The 17,148-nt window shown below is 39.5% G+C and overlaps 1 protein-coding gene across 14 annotated transcripts in view; it reads left to right on the top strand.

The window, feature by feature from the left end:
• The window catches only part of PKP4 (plakophilin 4), a 256,119-nt gene that overhangs the window by 50,766 nt on the left and 188,205 nt on the right, over positions 1 to 17,148 (top strand). For 13 of the 14 annotated variants that reach the window (XM_070476164.1, XM_070476166.1, XM_070476161.1 and 10 more), the window contains one exon: positions 16,781 to 16,917. In XM_070476164.1, coding sequence (XP_070332265.1) covers positions 16,786 to 16,917 — 132 coding nt within the window. In that variant the 5' untranslated portion in view covers positions 16,781 to 16,785. Of the gene's footprint in view, positions 1 to 16,780; positions 16,918 to 17,054; positions 17,136 to 17,148 lie in introns of those variants that run through there. The other variant, XM_070476169.1, reaches the window with a different exon arrangement.

The following is a 17,148-nucleotide window of genomic DNA, read 5'->3' as shown; positions in this document are numbered from 1 at the left end:
GGAAATTGATACTAAGAGATCCAGCTGCTCTAAGAGTAGGAGTGTAGTGACTCAGAAAGAGGAGAGAATTGTTGAGCTATAAAGTGAGCAGATTGCCGTTTCAGTGTCTTTTTCTATCCTATCAAAATACCAGTTTGCTCCGTCTTCACCAAACATTTAAAATTAGTCATATTTATGGTGCCTCTGATGTTCAAAATTACGTATGTTGCCGTAATTCTTACAGGGTATAAGGGCACATACTTTCATGTAGACAGATGGTACTTTTGTCATAGCCTTTTTAATCCTGGTATGCTGATTGGGCATCAAAATTTTATATTTACACTGTTACCTTAATTGTAGAGAGATTCTGGGGTGGCTGTGGAAAGTCATCTGACATGTGTTCTCTTTCTTTGTACTGCCAGGGTTCTAAATATTTATCAACATTACTTATTCATACTCTGTAATGCCATACTTTATTGGTGAATGTTCCACCCTTCAGAGGGCATTAGGTAGGTTTTCTGCAGTACTCAGACATGAGCATAACCCTATCAACCTATCAGTGGACTTCGAATCAGTTTATGATCTTCACATTAATACAAGCAAGCCTCCCCCTCTGCCCCCCAAATTAAAATGATACAAAAATAGTTTAAACTCAAAAGTCATACTTCTCTTTTGAGATCTAGTTGTGTCATGCCAGTTTAGATTCTGATAGATTATGAATTTGTGATGAATTCATTTTGACAGACTAAAGTTATCTTTGCACTCTGAATAATGAAGTTTTAAGCAAAAAATAAAAATAAAAAATGTTTCAGGGGTATATATAAAACATAGTTAACCTTTGAGGTATTTTAACACAATTTTAGAATAACTAAATGCTGTTTTTGACCTATTCATTAAATCACAGCACATATATCTATGTTTTTATTAGCAGCAATAAAAAACATGTCTTTAAAGCATGGAATAACTCAATTCACTCCCTTTATTTTTCCGCCTATTTAATCGGACTGGTGATGTTTCAATATATTGAAACATAATCAAGACTTTGATAACAGCTTTCTGGATTATTGTGGGAATCATAACTCTGATGTATAGGGTTTCATTAAAAGTACACTTTAATTATACGCTAGATCTGCAGCTGAGAATTTAGAAATACTAGTGTGACCACATTGTGACAAAGGTTGTGTTATCTCCTGCTAATGGAATGTAACTTCCTTGACTTGTGGCTATTTTCCTGAGTTCTTCCTTTAATAAAAACAAAACCCTCACCCTAAAAAGAAACAGATTACCCAAGTAGGAAGATTGAAAATGAAATCAGACTCTTTCTGACATTTTTAGTGCCAGCTACTGAACAAAAGACTTCTTTAGGGAAGCCGTTTATTCAGTGGCTCTTTGACTATAAGCCATCTAATATATTAAACATTTTTCGGTAAGCGCGGCAGTAGAGTGCCAGTTTCGGTTTTCAACTCCTCGGATAGTAAAACCTGTTCTGTCAGCAAGCATTGTATGAAATGCCCTAGCCCTTGTGTTAGACACCAAAGGAAAGACAAATGTCTAAGACAAGGGTCCTGGCTTCAATCAAGTTAAGTCTACATGGATGAGGGAACATTTATAGGACAGATACAAGTAGGTGAAAATGAATATTGTGTGCTGGTTAAGACTCTACTCTAGATTAGCTGGACCAGAGGAGTGAGTCATCAAAAAAAAAAAAGCGTTTCCAGAGCACGTTGAGAAACGCCTTCCTAAGAAGGAGGCACGCACAGACTCTGTTGGAGGAAGAAGCAGTTTGGTGAGGCAGAAGGCAGCGAGCTTGGTTTTATGCTTGCTTGTGGAATCTGACATGACAGGAGGTGGAGTAGCTACTCCCAGGAAGCAGCAGCAAGACAGTCCAGAGCTCCAGCTCTGTGAGGGAGAGGGAGAGGCTGTGATTCCATTCAGCCAACCTTACAGCAGATCTCAGGCCTGGGATTAGCTCCAAAGAGAGAGGCTTTGTGTTGAGGGAACTGCTGTGTGCAAGGATGCCCACAGTTTGGGGACAGGCAGATGGAGTGGGGTCCCTTCCAGATTTCTACCTGACTTTTGCCTCTGATTTCTGTGGTGATCTATACCGCTGTATAAATTTCCACCATCCACCATGCTTCATCCTTGAAAGGGCTGCTCAATTCCTCTTGTTCTGGTTGGGGAAGTGGTCGGGGAAGACAGTGGTCGAGGAAGACTTCTGTGAGCCCATGTGGGTTGAGGGAGGAGAGGAAATAGGCAAAGGTCTAAAAGCCCGTGTTAGAGGCTTCTACTGTGATACCAGTCTTCACAGAACATTTTCTCAAATCCTTGGGGTTTCAGTTTTCCATACATATTGTATAGTGAAGTGAAGTGAAGTCGCTCAGTCGTATCCGACTCTTAGCGACCCCATGGACTGCAGCTTACCAGGCTCCTCCATCCATGGGATTTTCCAGGCAAGAGTAGTGGAGTGGGGTGCCATTGCCTTGTATACGTTGATCAAAATTGTGCTTTTTAGTTATGTTGAAATAAATTTTATTTGAATGCTGAAACTTAGCAGTAGTTCAAAACAAACAAATATTCTGCCCTTTGGAAGGGGAGAGTTTGCTGTAACTTCAAAATATTTAATGTATTATTTATCTGATGAATAACATTTGCTTGGTTAACTGTGTTACCTGGCTGAACTTCCTTCTGGAAAGCAGTACTGAATTTTATTAGAGAGAGACACAGGCAGACAGACACACTAAGACCAGTTAGGGAGACATTTTCAGCGTGAAACATTTCTGTTGTCCAATTTTATTTCCATTCAAGCTTTCATCCAGAAAACATTTATTTACCTTTCCTTTGACTATGGCCTGCCATTTTAAATGTTATGTATGAAATAGGAGCATATGTAAACACAAACTATTCATAATTGAAACCCTCTCTGAATCAGTCCCCTAGGATGCTTAATAAAAAAAATCTCAACTAAAATATATTTACTCATAAAAATGGATAGTAGTAAAGCCAGTAGAAATAGTATGTTATGCATTGTATCTTAATTTTTTTATACGTTATGATAACACCTTGTTGGAGTGAAGTTTTTCTGGTTGCTTACTGCAAAGTTAAAGACAGTTCTGTATTATTGCATAGTCTTTTGTATGCATTTGTGCTCCCAGGGAGATCAGATGAGAAATAGACAAACACTGTGAACTTTAATAATTACAGGCTTTATTTTTAAGATGTATAAAATAGGGAAAACCCTAGGTGCTTTCTGGATGTCACATGTGGAATACAGAACCATGCTATCCTGGTTCTTGGTATTGAAATTGTTTGCACTTTAGATGAGCAAATACACTGGTTTTTGAAAGCAAAATTTAAAAACAGATTTTAGATATAAATGATAGCGTAGAATTAAGGCATGGTTCTGCAGAAGTTGACTTAAACTAGTGAATGTTGAAAGAATCAAGTTTCATTGCTGTGGATATGGTGGTCACACAGCGTACAAGCACAGCAGAGAAACCGGAGTGGTAGACTGTGGATAGGGCCCCATGTACAACTTTCATGGGCAGCTCGGTAAGTATGTAGCTGTTTGTTTTTAATCATGTTCTTGAGTGACTAATGGACAGCAGTTACTCCTGTTGACTAACCTTTTCATTTGTTTTGGTCAACCCTTTCTTACATTTCTGAATTGGGGTGAACTAGTCCTCAGCTAGATTTTCGGGGGTGGGGGTGGGAAACAGCTAGTGGCAGAGGCCAGGCCTCCCTCAAACCATCCTGAGTTTTGAGGTCACCACAGTGCTGAGCCTGTCCTCAGTTCTGCACTTCTAGGAATCAGAACTAATCTGTAAAGCAGAGCACTCATTTATTAATGTCTGAATTCTCAATTGCCAGAGTGTTCCTGGTTGTTGAGTAGGCTTCTCCCTTCAGGCACCTGGGTAACTGCTGCAGTGATGAACCTAGAATCCTGTCAAAGATGAGGAGAGTTTCAAGAGAGGTCTCGTTTCAGGACCATCTCTTCCTTTAAAGAGCTTACAGAGAAGAGCTTTTTAGTAGCCTCATAGATTTGACTTCCCCAGACAGGGCCAAAATCTAGAATTTCCTTTCCCGTTCTTCACACTCACAATGTTCCCTCCTTCAATTCTGATGTTAATTACATGTGATGGAGCATAAATCACATCTGTGTTTTATATAGTCTTTTCCTGATTATAGATTTTATAAAGTTCTTGAGGGGAATGCATTTACTGGTTCTTAGTTTATTTCCCAGGAGAAGGCAATGGCACCCCACTCCAATACTCTTGCCTGGAAAATCCCATGGACAGAGAAGTCTGGTAGGCTGCAGTCCATGGGGTCGCTAAGAGTCGGACACGACTAAGCAACTTCACTTTCACTTTTCACTTTCATGCATTAGAGAAGGAAATGGAAACCCACTCCAGTGTTCTTGCCTGGAGAATCCCAGGGACGGGGGAGCCTGATGGGCTGCTGTCTATGGGGTTGCACAGAGTTGGACACTACTGAAGCGACTTAGCAGCAGCAGCAGCAGCAATTTATTTCCCAGGGCTTCCCAGGTGGTGCTAGTAGTAAAAAATCCGCCTGCCAGTGCAGGATATGCAAGAGACTGGCATTTGATCCATAGGTTGGGGAGATCTCCTGGAGAAGGGAATGGCAACCCACTCCAGTATTCTTGCCTGGAAAATCCCATGGACAGAGGAGCCTGGCGGGCCAGCCCGTGGGGTCGCAAAGACTCGGACATAACTGAGCAGCTAAACGGCAACAACAACAGTTCCTTCATCTTTTCATAGCCAGAGTTTCCTCTCTCCTTTTCTTCTCCTCTCCACCCTAGTTTTAATCTGTTGGCATTCTCTGAACACAGCACATTGTGATGTATTATGTCTCTTTGTCTTTGTAGTAACTCTCATCTTCCTAGATGTCCCTCCTGTTGTGGCATATTTTATGATCTTTACTGTTGCATTTATCACACTATTTTTATTCCTTTCTCTCCTGTTAGAATGTGAGCTCCTTCAGCATCTTGATGATTCTGAAGCCTAACGCTGCTTGGCACATAAATATTTCTTTGATAGAAGTGAAGATACATTGTCGTTCTTCCCCTCATTCTTCATCTCATTGTTTCCTTCTTTCACGCAACAAACTCTATTGAACACCTACTATGTTTCAGGCATTTTATTGATGCTGAGAATACCGTGGTGATTTAGATGAAAAGAGTCCCTAGTCTCACTGAATCTAGAGTGTATGATTGGGAGATGCAGAATAGTGAATAGGAAAATCAGTCTAGTTCACTGGGTGCTCCATCTGTGATCAACAAAATGCTAGAAGCTTTGTAATTTTTTTCTTGTGCTTTCTTCAGAAAGCTGTTTGGAGATGTTAAGTGTGGAAATGTGTGTGTCTTCTGGAGAATATAGTATTAAGTGCACAAAATCTAAACTAATTAAAGAAAATGAAATCTCTCAGTCGAGTCCAACTCTTTGCGACCCCATGGACTGTAGCCTACCAGGGTCCTCTGTCCATGGGATTTTCCAGGCAAGAATACTGGAGTGGGTTGCCATTTCCTTCTCCAGGGGATCGTCCCAACCCAGGGATCGAACCCGGGTCTCCCACACTGCGGGCAGACACTTTACCATCTGAACCACCAGGGAAGCCCTGATTAATTAAAGGAGGCTGAAATACAAGTATCATTTCTCTGAATTCAACTTGCTGAAGACAGGGACAAAAAGGATTGTTATTATAGTTGTTAATCTACCATACTTCCAGTTTTGATGCCTTTTTAGATGTAGGATTTTCCAGAGCTACTTGAAAAACTGGAATCATTATATACATTATTACTTAAACCAGTATTATTAAAAGTGACTGCAAGCATGTATAAGATCAGTGTTTTTGATACTACTCCAAATCAAAACTATCAGCTTTCCTTCTTGTGCTTTTAGGAAAGCTTCTTCTAGATTAATATCTGTATTGAACTGGACTTGTTTTAGGCAAATTGTTGTATGTCTCGGATGGGGAGTTGATCTTCCCAACCACGGTACCAGTGTGTACCATATACCACGTCTGTTCCCACATAAATGTTCATGAGACAAGCATGAAAAATATAATTAAAATTTGCACCTGGCCTGGAGCAGGTTGAGTTCTTTTTCTGGAAAACCATTTTGTTCATTCAGAAATGACGTTTTCCAAGAAAATGTTACCCAACTTAACAGCCAAAACACAACTCCATGCTTAATTTTGTTGGCAGGAGCCTTTATTGAAGAGAACTGTAATATTTCTGTACTACTTTCTTTAAAGTACTTAATATTTTTCTTTTAGTACACTGACATTATTGGAAAAGCTGAGAGAGTCAAATTTTAATTGTGAAGGATGGAGCAGTACCTCTTTCTAGCTTTATTTGCTCATTAATAGTAATTATTATCTTGTGGGATTTCCCAAAGCATGTTCCTCAGAATGCTTATAGGTGGCCCTCAAAGCAATTGCGGGTCAGATAAGTGTGAGATACTGAGATAGTTGAGATTAAACAGGTTCATCTGTTTAAATGCTCTATGCCACTGCTTCTGAATCTTGAACATGTGTACAAAACACTGGTGATATTCACATGAAGATTGATTCAGTAGGTCTGGGGTGAGGCCTGAAATTGTGTGTTTCTTCTAAGCTCTAAAGGGCTGCCAGTATAGCTGGCCCATAGGTCTCACTTTAAATAACAACGTTTTTAGCAGTCTTCAAGAGGAAGCATTTCCCACCCACACTTATCAACTTTGGAAACATTGTTTCTGATGTACTAGAAGTAGTCCATGGAGCATATTTTGAGAATTTTTAAATTTTAAATAGAATCTTTCAAGTTACAAGTAAATTTATAATTTAAAAAGAAGTCTGATATAACACTTTTGAGACATCTCATACAGAATTTATAGGTTATTATCAGCTAGAAAGCCTGATGTAAATCGGAAGACACTGAGAAATCGTTTAATGAGTCTATTGTTAAAAAAAAAAAATCACTGTCATGAACTAAAAAGACAAACACTGCATAAGATAACCGGTTGTTATACTTCTTTTCAAAATAGAGCTTATAAATGTTATTAAATGCCCAAGTCCTTAATTAAACAGTTTTACTTTGTTTTTATTGCCTCTGGTTATTCACTTATAAATTACCATATTTCTGAATCCCCATATGTGCTGTGCTAGTGGTTTTATTAGTCTTTAATCTTTAACACTAGCATTTGACATGAAGAACTAATGATAAAAACAAATTTTTATTTAAACAGCTTTAGATTTGATATGGCTTGCCATACCCTTAATTGCATATATTATAAAACAAGAGTCTAGGGAAGATTTTGAGAAATCTATTAAACCTGAAGCAAATTTTTACATATAAAAGATTAATAAAAATGAATGCATTATAGCTAGGCTTCTCCTTGCCTCTGTCCTGCTGCTGCACCTAGTACTCAGTTCAGTTCAGCCGCTCAGTCGTGTCCGACTCTTTACGACCCCATTTGACTGCAGCCCACAGGCCTCCCTATTCATCACCAACTCCTGGAGTCTACCCATACTCACGTCCATTGAGTCAGTGATGCCATCCAACCATCTCATCCTCTGTCATCCCCTTCTCCTCCTGCCCTCAATCTTTCCCAGCATCAGGGTCTTTTAAAATGAGTCAGCTCTACACATCATGTGACCAAAGTATTGGAGTTTCAGCTTCAACATCAGTCCTTCCAATGAACATTCAGGACTGATTTCCTTTAGGATGGACTTGTTGGGATATCTCCTCGAAGTCCAAGGGACTCTTGAGTCTTCTCCAACTCCACAGTTCAAAAGCATAATTCTTTGGTGCTCAGCTTTCTTTATAGTCCAGCTCTCACATCCATACATGACTACTGGAAAAACCATAGCCTTGACCTTTGTTGGCAAAGTTATGTCTCTGCTTTTTAATATGCTGTCTAGGTTGATCATAGCTTTCCTTCCAGGGAGTAAGCGTCTTTTAATTTCATGGCTTCAGTCACCATCTGCAGTGATTTTGGAACCCCAAAAATAAAGTCAGCCACTGTTTCCAGCCCCCCCCCCCCATCTATTTGCCATGAAGTGATGGGACCAGACGCCATGATCTTAGTTTTCTGAATGTTGAGCTTTAAGCCAACTTTTTCACTCTCCTCTTCACTTGTCACTTTTTCATTGCACTTTCACTGTACCTAGTGTAGTGTCCTCATTTATACATGCTATTGAAGCCCTTTGAGCTTCCTGTATATGAGCTTTTAGTACCCCATTTATCTTGAGATGTATTTTATTGTGGATGTTTATTTACCTTGTCTTTCCATTTAGGCTGTAAATTGGATAGGAGGTCTTACTCATCTTTATATTTTCAGTTACACCTAGTTATAGTATCTTATTTAGTAAGTCAAAGAGCAATAAGGTATTAAATAAACTATAGAAGATAATTCAGCATGTAAAGTTTAATTTTTTAATCTTATAATACTTTAGCACTGATAAGTTAAAATTTCCCCCTGTATCCTCATTTCTTATCTTGGTGGTTGTATCAGTATCACTTACCATGTAACAAGTCATCTGAAGTCTCAATGGCTCAAACAACAGATTTTAAATTTCTCATCATTCTAGATTGTTAAGGAGGTTCTGCTGGTCTTACCTGGGTTGACTCAGGTGGCTGCAGGCAGCTGCTGACTTGGTCAGGGTAGAACTTTCTAACATGGCCTGTCTTACATATTCCAAGATCTTGGCTGGATTGCGGGGTCTGTGTCTTCACAGCATCTTTTTTTTTTTTTCATCTTTTAATCCCGAGCTTTTTTCACAGCATAGTGATTTCAAAGTTTCCGAAGAAGCTGTACAGCCTTTTTAAGATTTTTCTCGGATGTTCTACATACGCAGTCAATTCGGCCACATTCTGAGTCACAAGAGGCCATCTCCACATTCAAGGGGTGGGCAGTAAGCTCTGCCTCTTCCTCCGAGGAGCAGCAGAGACTCGGTTCCCTGGAGTCCTGTGAGTGCCCTTCATCCCACTAGGTTAAATAAGAATGTTAGCACAATTTACTTTCTTGAGCTCCTCACGCCTCTCCTGTTGGTAGCATGTGAAGTTTCTTTAAACTTTACCTTCAATTTCCTGAGTTATTTGCTTACCACTGTTTCTTGTGTACTAACCCTTCTTTGATCATATTTGTTATTTGGTTGCAGAACTTCCTTTGAAGAGTATTGAAGCCACCATTTTCTTGGGTCCTGTTATGTCCTAAAATGCCTTTATTTTTCTTCATATTTGGATAATGATTTTTGGTTAGTACTTAGAAATTATTACTGCAATCATCAGGCTTGTGTGAAACTGATTCTCATTCCTTTGTATGCAATTTATTTTTCCTGCATAGTAACATCTACAATCTTTTCTTTATCCTTGGAACCTAGAAATTTCAGTGGTTTGGGTTTAGATGCAATCTGTTTCATTCATTTTATTTACTTATTGGCCCATTTTAAATATTAGTTTTCAGCTCAGAAATTTCCATTTCTTACTTGTTTTAGTAGTCTCCTTTTTTCCTTTCTTCTTTGTACTCATGGTAAATAAACATAACTCCTGGATCTAGTCTCAAGTCTCCAAACTATTCTTATCTTTTTTGTCTTTCTCTCTTCAGGTGGGGAGTGGGGTACGGTGCTCAGATCGAATCCTTTACATCACTCTTATGAAATACTCTTTTTACAGAAGTTAATTCTGCTATTCATGGCATTGATAGAGTTTTTTGTTTTTATCCTATAACATATTTTCAAGGTCTTTGGCTATGTTTCTCTTTCACACACACAGTTTTCAGTTTAAACGTTAAAGATGTTAGTATACCACTTCACTCTTTATGTTTAGGGAATTCTGTCCCTTCTGGGCTTCAGAGCTGACTGAGACCCTGCTGTGTCCGGTTCTCTCCATCTTTGCCTGTGACTGCCTCTTGAGCATGTGCAGGGCAGGGGCCAACCAACCACCTAGTGGCATTGTCTCCCTCTTGATCATCTGATCGTGGCCCAGGTCTAAGAATCCCAAGATCCTCTGACTCTGAGCTCCCTCACCTGCTGCTCCAGCCACTCAGCAGGCTTGTGTGTGTGTGGTTTGGTTGCTTCTGGTTATTTTGCCATAGGTCTGCAACCATTATTTTTCTAATATTTTGGCACACTGATGGCATTTTTTGAATTTTTAGACTGGCTAATTTTCTTATCCTAAAAAAGAGAAAATGCCTTTTCCATTATTTCATGGTGTTGTGAGTTGGAAAATAACAGAAATGTATGCTCATCTCACCTGTCAATCCAGTCATCCACCCTCAGAGTTACATTCTTATCTTGTTGGTTATCCTCATCCTATCTTTTTTATAGCCGCTAACATGTCAGTCAGCTATGTGCTTTAAAGGATCCCAAATCCTAAAACAAACAATTAAAAAAAAAACTGAATCTATAGTATTTTACAGAACAGTTTTATAGGATTTACCTGTCATGATAGGAACTGTGTCAGTACTCCACCTGACTCTGGGGAGCATCAGTTACACAGCACACAATGTAAGTGGCCATTTCAAGGTGTGAGTCGTGCTATTAATACTTCAGCTTACTAATGCAAAAGATTGGTTACTTGTTCCAAATAGGAAAAAGAGTACATCAAGGCTGTATATTGTCACCCTGCTTATTTAACTTATATGCAGAGTACATCATGAGAAACACTGGGCTGGAGGAAGCACAAGCTGGAATCAAGGTTGCTGGGAGAAATATCAATAACCTCAGGTATGCAGATGGCACCACCTTTATGGCAGAAAGTGAAGAAGAACAAAAGAGCCTCTTGATGAAAGTGAAAGAGGAGAGTGAAAAAGTTGGCTTAAAGCTCAACATTCAGAAAACTAAGATCATGGCATCTGGTCCCATCACTTCATGGCAAATAGATGAGGAAACAGTGGAAACAGTGGCTGACTTTATTTTTGGGGATCCAAAATCACTGCAGATGGTTATCGCAGCCATGAAATCAAGAGATATTTACTCCTTGGAAGAAAGGTTATGACCAACCTAGACAGCATATTAAAAAGCAAAAACATTACTTTGCCAACAAAGGTCCGTCCAGTCAAGGCTATGGTTTTTGCAGTAGTCATGTATGGATGTGAGAGTTGGACTATAAAGAAAGCTGAGCACCGAAGAATTGGTGCTTTTGAACTGTGGTGTTGGAGAAGACTCTTGAGAGTCCCTTGGACTGCAAGGAGATCCAACCAGTCCATCCTAAAGGAGATCAGTCCTGGGTGTTCATTGGAAGGACTGATGTTGAAGCTGAAACTCCAGTATTTGGCCACCTGATGCAAAGATCCGACTCATTTTAAAAGACCCTGATGCTGGGAAGGATTGCGGGCAGGAGGAGAAGGGGATGACAGAGGATGAGATAGTTGGATGGCATCATCGACTCGATGGACAGGGGTTTGGGTGGACTCCGGGAGTTGGTGATGGACAGGGAGGCCTGGCATACTGTGGTTCATGGGGTTGCAAAGAGTCGGACACCAACATGCCTGAGTGACTGAACTGAACTAAATGCAAAAGAATGAAGAAAAAATACAAGAATCCAATGTATTTCACTGGATAAGACAAAATAAAGTGTATTATTATACTTTGACAAAAAGTATCAGTAAGGAGAGTAGCAATGGGTAAATAGAGGAAAATCCAGTATCTGGTTGATCTTCTCTCATTGAGTTAGTGGTGATGATTTTGTGGGTTAGTGTGGTGTGTAGTAAAAGGGGTTGTAGTTGAGTCTTAAGTTATTCCTGTATATTACATCCACAGCCTGCAAAGAAAGCCTTTTATAATCACACTAGAATGTACTTGGCCTGAAACCTGAACAGAAAATTTGTTAATTTGTGAGTTCACTATGAGAAACACACACAATGTTATACCAACAGTTTTATGTAAAAACTTGTCTTCAGTGAAGGTAGTAGTGAAAACACATAACAGTTCATAGCTTTCCAAAAAGTATTTCACAAGGCTCAAAAGAATGCTGTCCAATAGAATGGTAAAAAGTAATGAAATAAAATGAAGTAATAAAAAAGTAATGAGAGGCTGGAATAAAATGAGAATGCAGTTGTAAGAGTTGATCACAAACTCTTCTGAACTTTTTGTGCAGCTAAACAGAAACAGTCATTAAGACTTGCAGTCACCATCATTCTCTCAGGAAAAACAGTGTCCTGGCCTTGAGATACTTTTTTACAGAGAGGTGTGATATGGTAGACAACACTCTGAAAACCCCTGAGGAGCATTCACGTCAATTCAGAACATAGATGTTCTCATATCTTAGTCTCCGCCTCAAGATTCAGAGAACTTTGTCTCCTATTTCTGACACACACCCAGTGCAGGATTCCTTCTGTACCTTCCCTGCCACTTGTTCCTCTGAACTGTGGTTAAAGACCTCCAGTGATGGGGAATGTACCACCTCTGGAGTTTTAGTTCTTGAAATTTTAGACATCTGGCTTTTTACTCCGAAAGGAAAGACCTTCCTGAGCTTGCCCTCATAGCGCCAACCTTTATTTTATAATATAAATATAATAAAACATAATGTTAGCCAAATTTGATTCAGAGTATAAAGACAGTAGTAATTTAGGTTAATACAAGTTTGCTACAAAACCATTAGTTTTTGGTCTACCTCTTGGGACCAATAATTCTGACCTCGCTTGTGCTTGGCAGTCCTGAAGAGATTCATAGACCTTTGCTTTTCTGCATGGTCCTTTTCTTGTTCAGGTCAGATTTTTCTCTTCCTGTTCAATCAAGTGTTTTTCCTGTGTTCTCAGCTAAGCTTCAAGCTCATCATTAATTTTGTCCTTGTGTCTGGAAATAATGGCGAAATCCTTTCACCATCCTACTCATCCTCTCGAATGAATACACTTGTGTCCATTCCTGTTAATGTGCCACCCATCACTGGAAGTGGACATGGACCTGAAGAAGAGGTATACATTCCCTTGTCCCTTTCTTTCTATCTCTTTAAATGCTGATATCGATACAACATAGCATCACCTTGGCTTTGTGGAAGCCTCTTTTCATTCTTGATTCACTCTTTGTGCTCGTGAACCTAAAGTGCCTTCTAAATCTTTCCCCTTTGTGCTGCTGAGCTAACCTAAATACAAGATCCTGTGTTTATGCTTGGTGTTTTTATTTTTTTTTTACATCTCATTAGAAGCAATTCATTATTGCAGTGTATCAGCAATTTTTATATTTGAATTTCATCACCTGGTAAATTCAGTACTCTTACTCATTGAATAATTTGAACATGCCCTGTATATTATTATCACATTATGGTTAAAGTTTTTGGTTAGGACTGGGCCAGGATCAGAGCTCTCTAGCATTACATTAGAAGCCTCTGTAGTTTGATATATTTTGTTCAGCTATTTACAGAATATCAGAGGCAGCAGTTGCCCTTGTGCCAGCCCTATTTCTATGCTGATTATAATAGCATGGGGGACTTCATGCCTCAGTGAGGCTAGATACACTGCACTTCCGTGGTTACAGTGCCAAAGAGAAATTAGATGAGCTTAACATGACTTTTCTTTCGCGTGCCCCTTTTTGGTTCTCACAGTCATCTCTTGGATAAAATCCTTGTAAGAATCTCACCCAACATCTATGTCTAGCTCTCTAGTTTGTAACATGAAGAGAGTCTACTTTCTTCTTTCCAAAAACAGCAATGGCATTTTCCTGTTTCCAGTTTTCTGGCACCTTTTCCATTCTCTGTGATTTTCAAAAGAGTCAAAGTGGTCCAGCAACTTATTTGTAAGTGTACTCAGGTCCCTAAAATGTAATTGCCCAGATCAGGCCAGTTGAGATAATTGAGGGACTTACAAAGCTTAATTTCTCAACGCTCTTTGCCATATAAGTAGTCATTGCTTTTTTGCTTGGCTAATGGGGAGAAGTAATAAATATTCTGTAACTTTAGTCTTAGGTTGATTGCTTCCAACTCCTAAAATTGTTATGAGAGCTATGTAAATGAACAGATTACTTTACTCGGTGTGTAACTTGTCAGTATTATGGCATCCCTTCTTTGCCCCATCTTGGTGATGGTCTGCAAGGACTGTTCAGAGACGAGGTGTAGTGAAGTGCCTCACCCTCAGTTATGCCTGGGTACCCTGGTCGTCATCATCTATCCCGTGAGTGTTAGTGGTTGCCTGCAGTGTCTCCTAGTCTTTGAGGAATCTGAGAGTAGAAATCATGCCTACCTATACAAATCTCCTCTCTTGCCGAATAGTAGTTTCTTTTTCATCACCTCTTCCTGTTGATTTCAGTGTTCTTACTCCATCACATGCTTCTTGCCTCTATTTTGATCTGATTCGTATTTTGCTGCCTCAGCTAGATGATGAGCCCCTAATGGTCAGTGACCTTTCTTTATGCCTGTACCCCCGTATCACCCTGCATGTTGTTACGTGGGCAGAGTGGTATTCAGAAGATGTTCATCTGATACCATAGATCTGGACAGTCATCAGAAAATAAATATGAAATTAAGTATGGTGCACTCACAGTGATGTAATGCAATTACAACAGTATTTTTCAATATCTTTCTTTAAATAGCCAGGATCCTCCTATTTTTAGTCAAGAGTAATTACCTCCCCAGTGACGTTTCTTTCTTTCCCAAATTCTCTTTGTTCACTGAAATTTTGCTTCTCTTTTTTCTTATACATTGGTTATTTCAGGGTATTATACTCCTGACATTTAAAATTTTTGTTTCTTGGCATTATTTGTTTCACTGTTGCATAGTAACGTTTTTGTTCTTTGCAACCATCTGCTTATTTTAAGGTGTGTAGTTTTTTGATGGCATAGAATATTTTCATATCTATACTAGCCTTAAGTGCAAGTCTAGGCTTGTTATGTGTGGCATTTTTTTTTCATAGACCTTAAATCTTATCTATAATGAGCACTGGCTAAATACAGAAATGCATTATTTTATCCAGTTAATGATATTTTCCCCTGGATAAGGGAATGGCAACCCACTCCAGTATTTTTGCCTGGAGAATCTCATGGACTGAAGAGCCTGGTGGGCTACAGTCCATGGGGTCGCAAAGAATTGGACATGACTGAGCAGCTAACAACAACAATGATATTTTGAGTGCACTATTTTATATATCAATATTAATACACATATTAAAAAATAAAGATTGTCATAAAAATCATCCCATGGTGTTGTGGGAAGAATTAGTAAGCTCTTTTTGTGAGTGAGGAAGTGGTGGCTCATGTTAAAGGCACTTGGGTTTTGATCCTGGACCCACACACTTCAAGCCTGGAGGTCCTCCTCCCACTTGAACTGGAGGTCCTCCCTTTTGCAGTTGAGGCTGTGCTTAGCCTGGGGCCCCACAGAAACTGACAATAAAGAATTTACCTCTAGAGCAGCCATGAGAACTCCTCATGGAGAGCCCCATTAAGGCAAAATGCACTTGTTCATCAGACCCATTTTCCGTTTCTGCGTATTAATATGGCAACAATAAAGCAACATCGGCAGCACCCTGGAACCTAACCCCAGCTTCACCAATGTGCAAGTCAGGAGAGTGAGGAAGGAGGTAGAGGCTCAGGTGACATGTTCATCTTCCCTTGTCTTACAGATTATGAGTTTGGAAATAAACAGCAAGCTGATACTGACATTTGAGGGAATGGGGGACTTCTTCCCCCTCCCCCCACCCCAGATCATCCTACAGAAATGAACTTTGTTGAACTTGAAAAGAAATCAAAATGTGAGAATGGAATCATTTTTAGGAGAAAACTATGAAGAATGTCAAAATAGCATTTGTGGTCTCAAATACAAGTACACAGAGTAATAATCAAATAAGATCTCAGGAGCACCATAATACTTGTGGTCAGATTTGCCTAATGACTGTTATGCGACATGGAAGAGACATTCAGTCCTTCATTCATGTATTCATTTATTTGGCGAAGATTAATTGAATATTATATATGCCAGGCTCTAGGCTGGTCTCATGGTATGAAAAACTCTATTCTGGAGGAAACAGAGAGACTGACAGGTAAACAAGTTATTAGAATGTTTACAACATTTTATGTGGGTACCTTTTCCCAATCTTTCTCAAATTTATATAAAAATCCATATCAAATCAGTAAGTTTCCCAGCAAACACACCGCTCTCAGTATGTTATGTAGGAGAGGCACCTATTCACTTGACAAGAACCCATTTTTCTGTCACAGTCTGTGGTCCTGCAAAATAAATTCTCTTTCAACACTATCACCATAGTCATTGTCATCTTTGCATAAACAGATTCCTCTAAGGAAACCAAGCTAGCTATAATACTCCACCAGCAGTCTTGATTTTTTTTTAATACTGCAGAATTTTGCCTATTTTTTCAAGCCTTTCTTCTAATGCATAAGCCTCTTCTGCAGTCATAAAGCATTTACAGTTGTAGATATCTTCTTACTCGTGTACTTTGAAAATTGACCCTTATAGCAGTCTAGAGTGTTTGTTACTATTTTTTTCATGATAAGGCAATCATATTTACTTAATGATGAACTGTTTAGAAAATTCAGGAATTTTATAGCGTCTAACAGCTAATATTGCCTTGGTGTATTTTTGAGTCCTCTTGCATGTCATTTTTAGACTATGATGTTGTTTAAATATTTTTTCGGTGTTTTTTTATTGTCATTATTATTCTATTGCTATTTTTTAGTGTTTGGTAATACTTGTTCTCCTTTGCCCCTGGGTGTTGCCTTTTAGACATCGTATAGCTGTAAGGCGTTGTGATCAGGGCCTGCAGAAGTCTGTAGGGGTTCCTGGGAGCCCTATGTGAGGAGCCCCTGCCTCTTCTGCGCAGAAGCAGATGGAAGTGTTAACCCTTTGCCTGCTTGGTTGCAGGAGGAATGCCAGCTCCTGAACAGGCCTCACTGGTGGAGGAGGGGCAACCACAGACCCGCCAAGAAGCTGCCTCCACTGGCCCCGGCATGGAGCCCGAGACCACAGCCACCACTATTCTAGCTTCCGTGAAGGAGCAGGTACATCCTCGATTTTAGACTTTGCAATTCATTATTTCTTCAATGCCTTTAAAAATTAATCTTTGGATGTGTTTTCAATTTGTCTAACGTCCTTGACACCTTCACGTTTTCTAATTATAAGGTGTTTACATCCCTGAGTACATTGGGATGACTGGCAGGTAGAGCCGCTCCAGGTGCCAGTCAGAATCGGAACATGCAGGATACTTGTGCGTCTGCAAGTAAGGACAATAT

This window comes from Odocoileus virginianus, chromosome 13 (genome assembly GCF_023699985.2).
Source record: "Odocoileus virginianus isolate 20LAN1187 ecotype Illinois chromosome 13, Ovbor_1.2, whole genome shotgun sequence".
Lineage (NCBI taxonomy): Eukaryota > Metazoa > Chordata > Mammalia > Artiodactyla > Cervidae > Odocoileus > Odocoileus virginianus.
The sequence above is the reverse complement of the archived record's forward strand: the minus strand, read 5'-3'. Positions and strand labels throughout refer to the sequence as shown.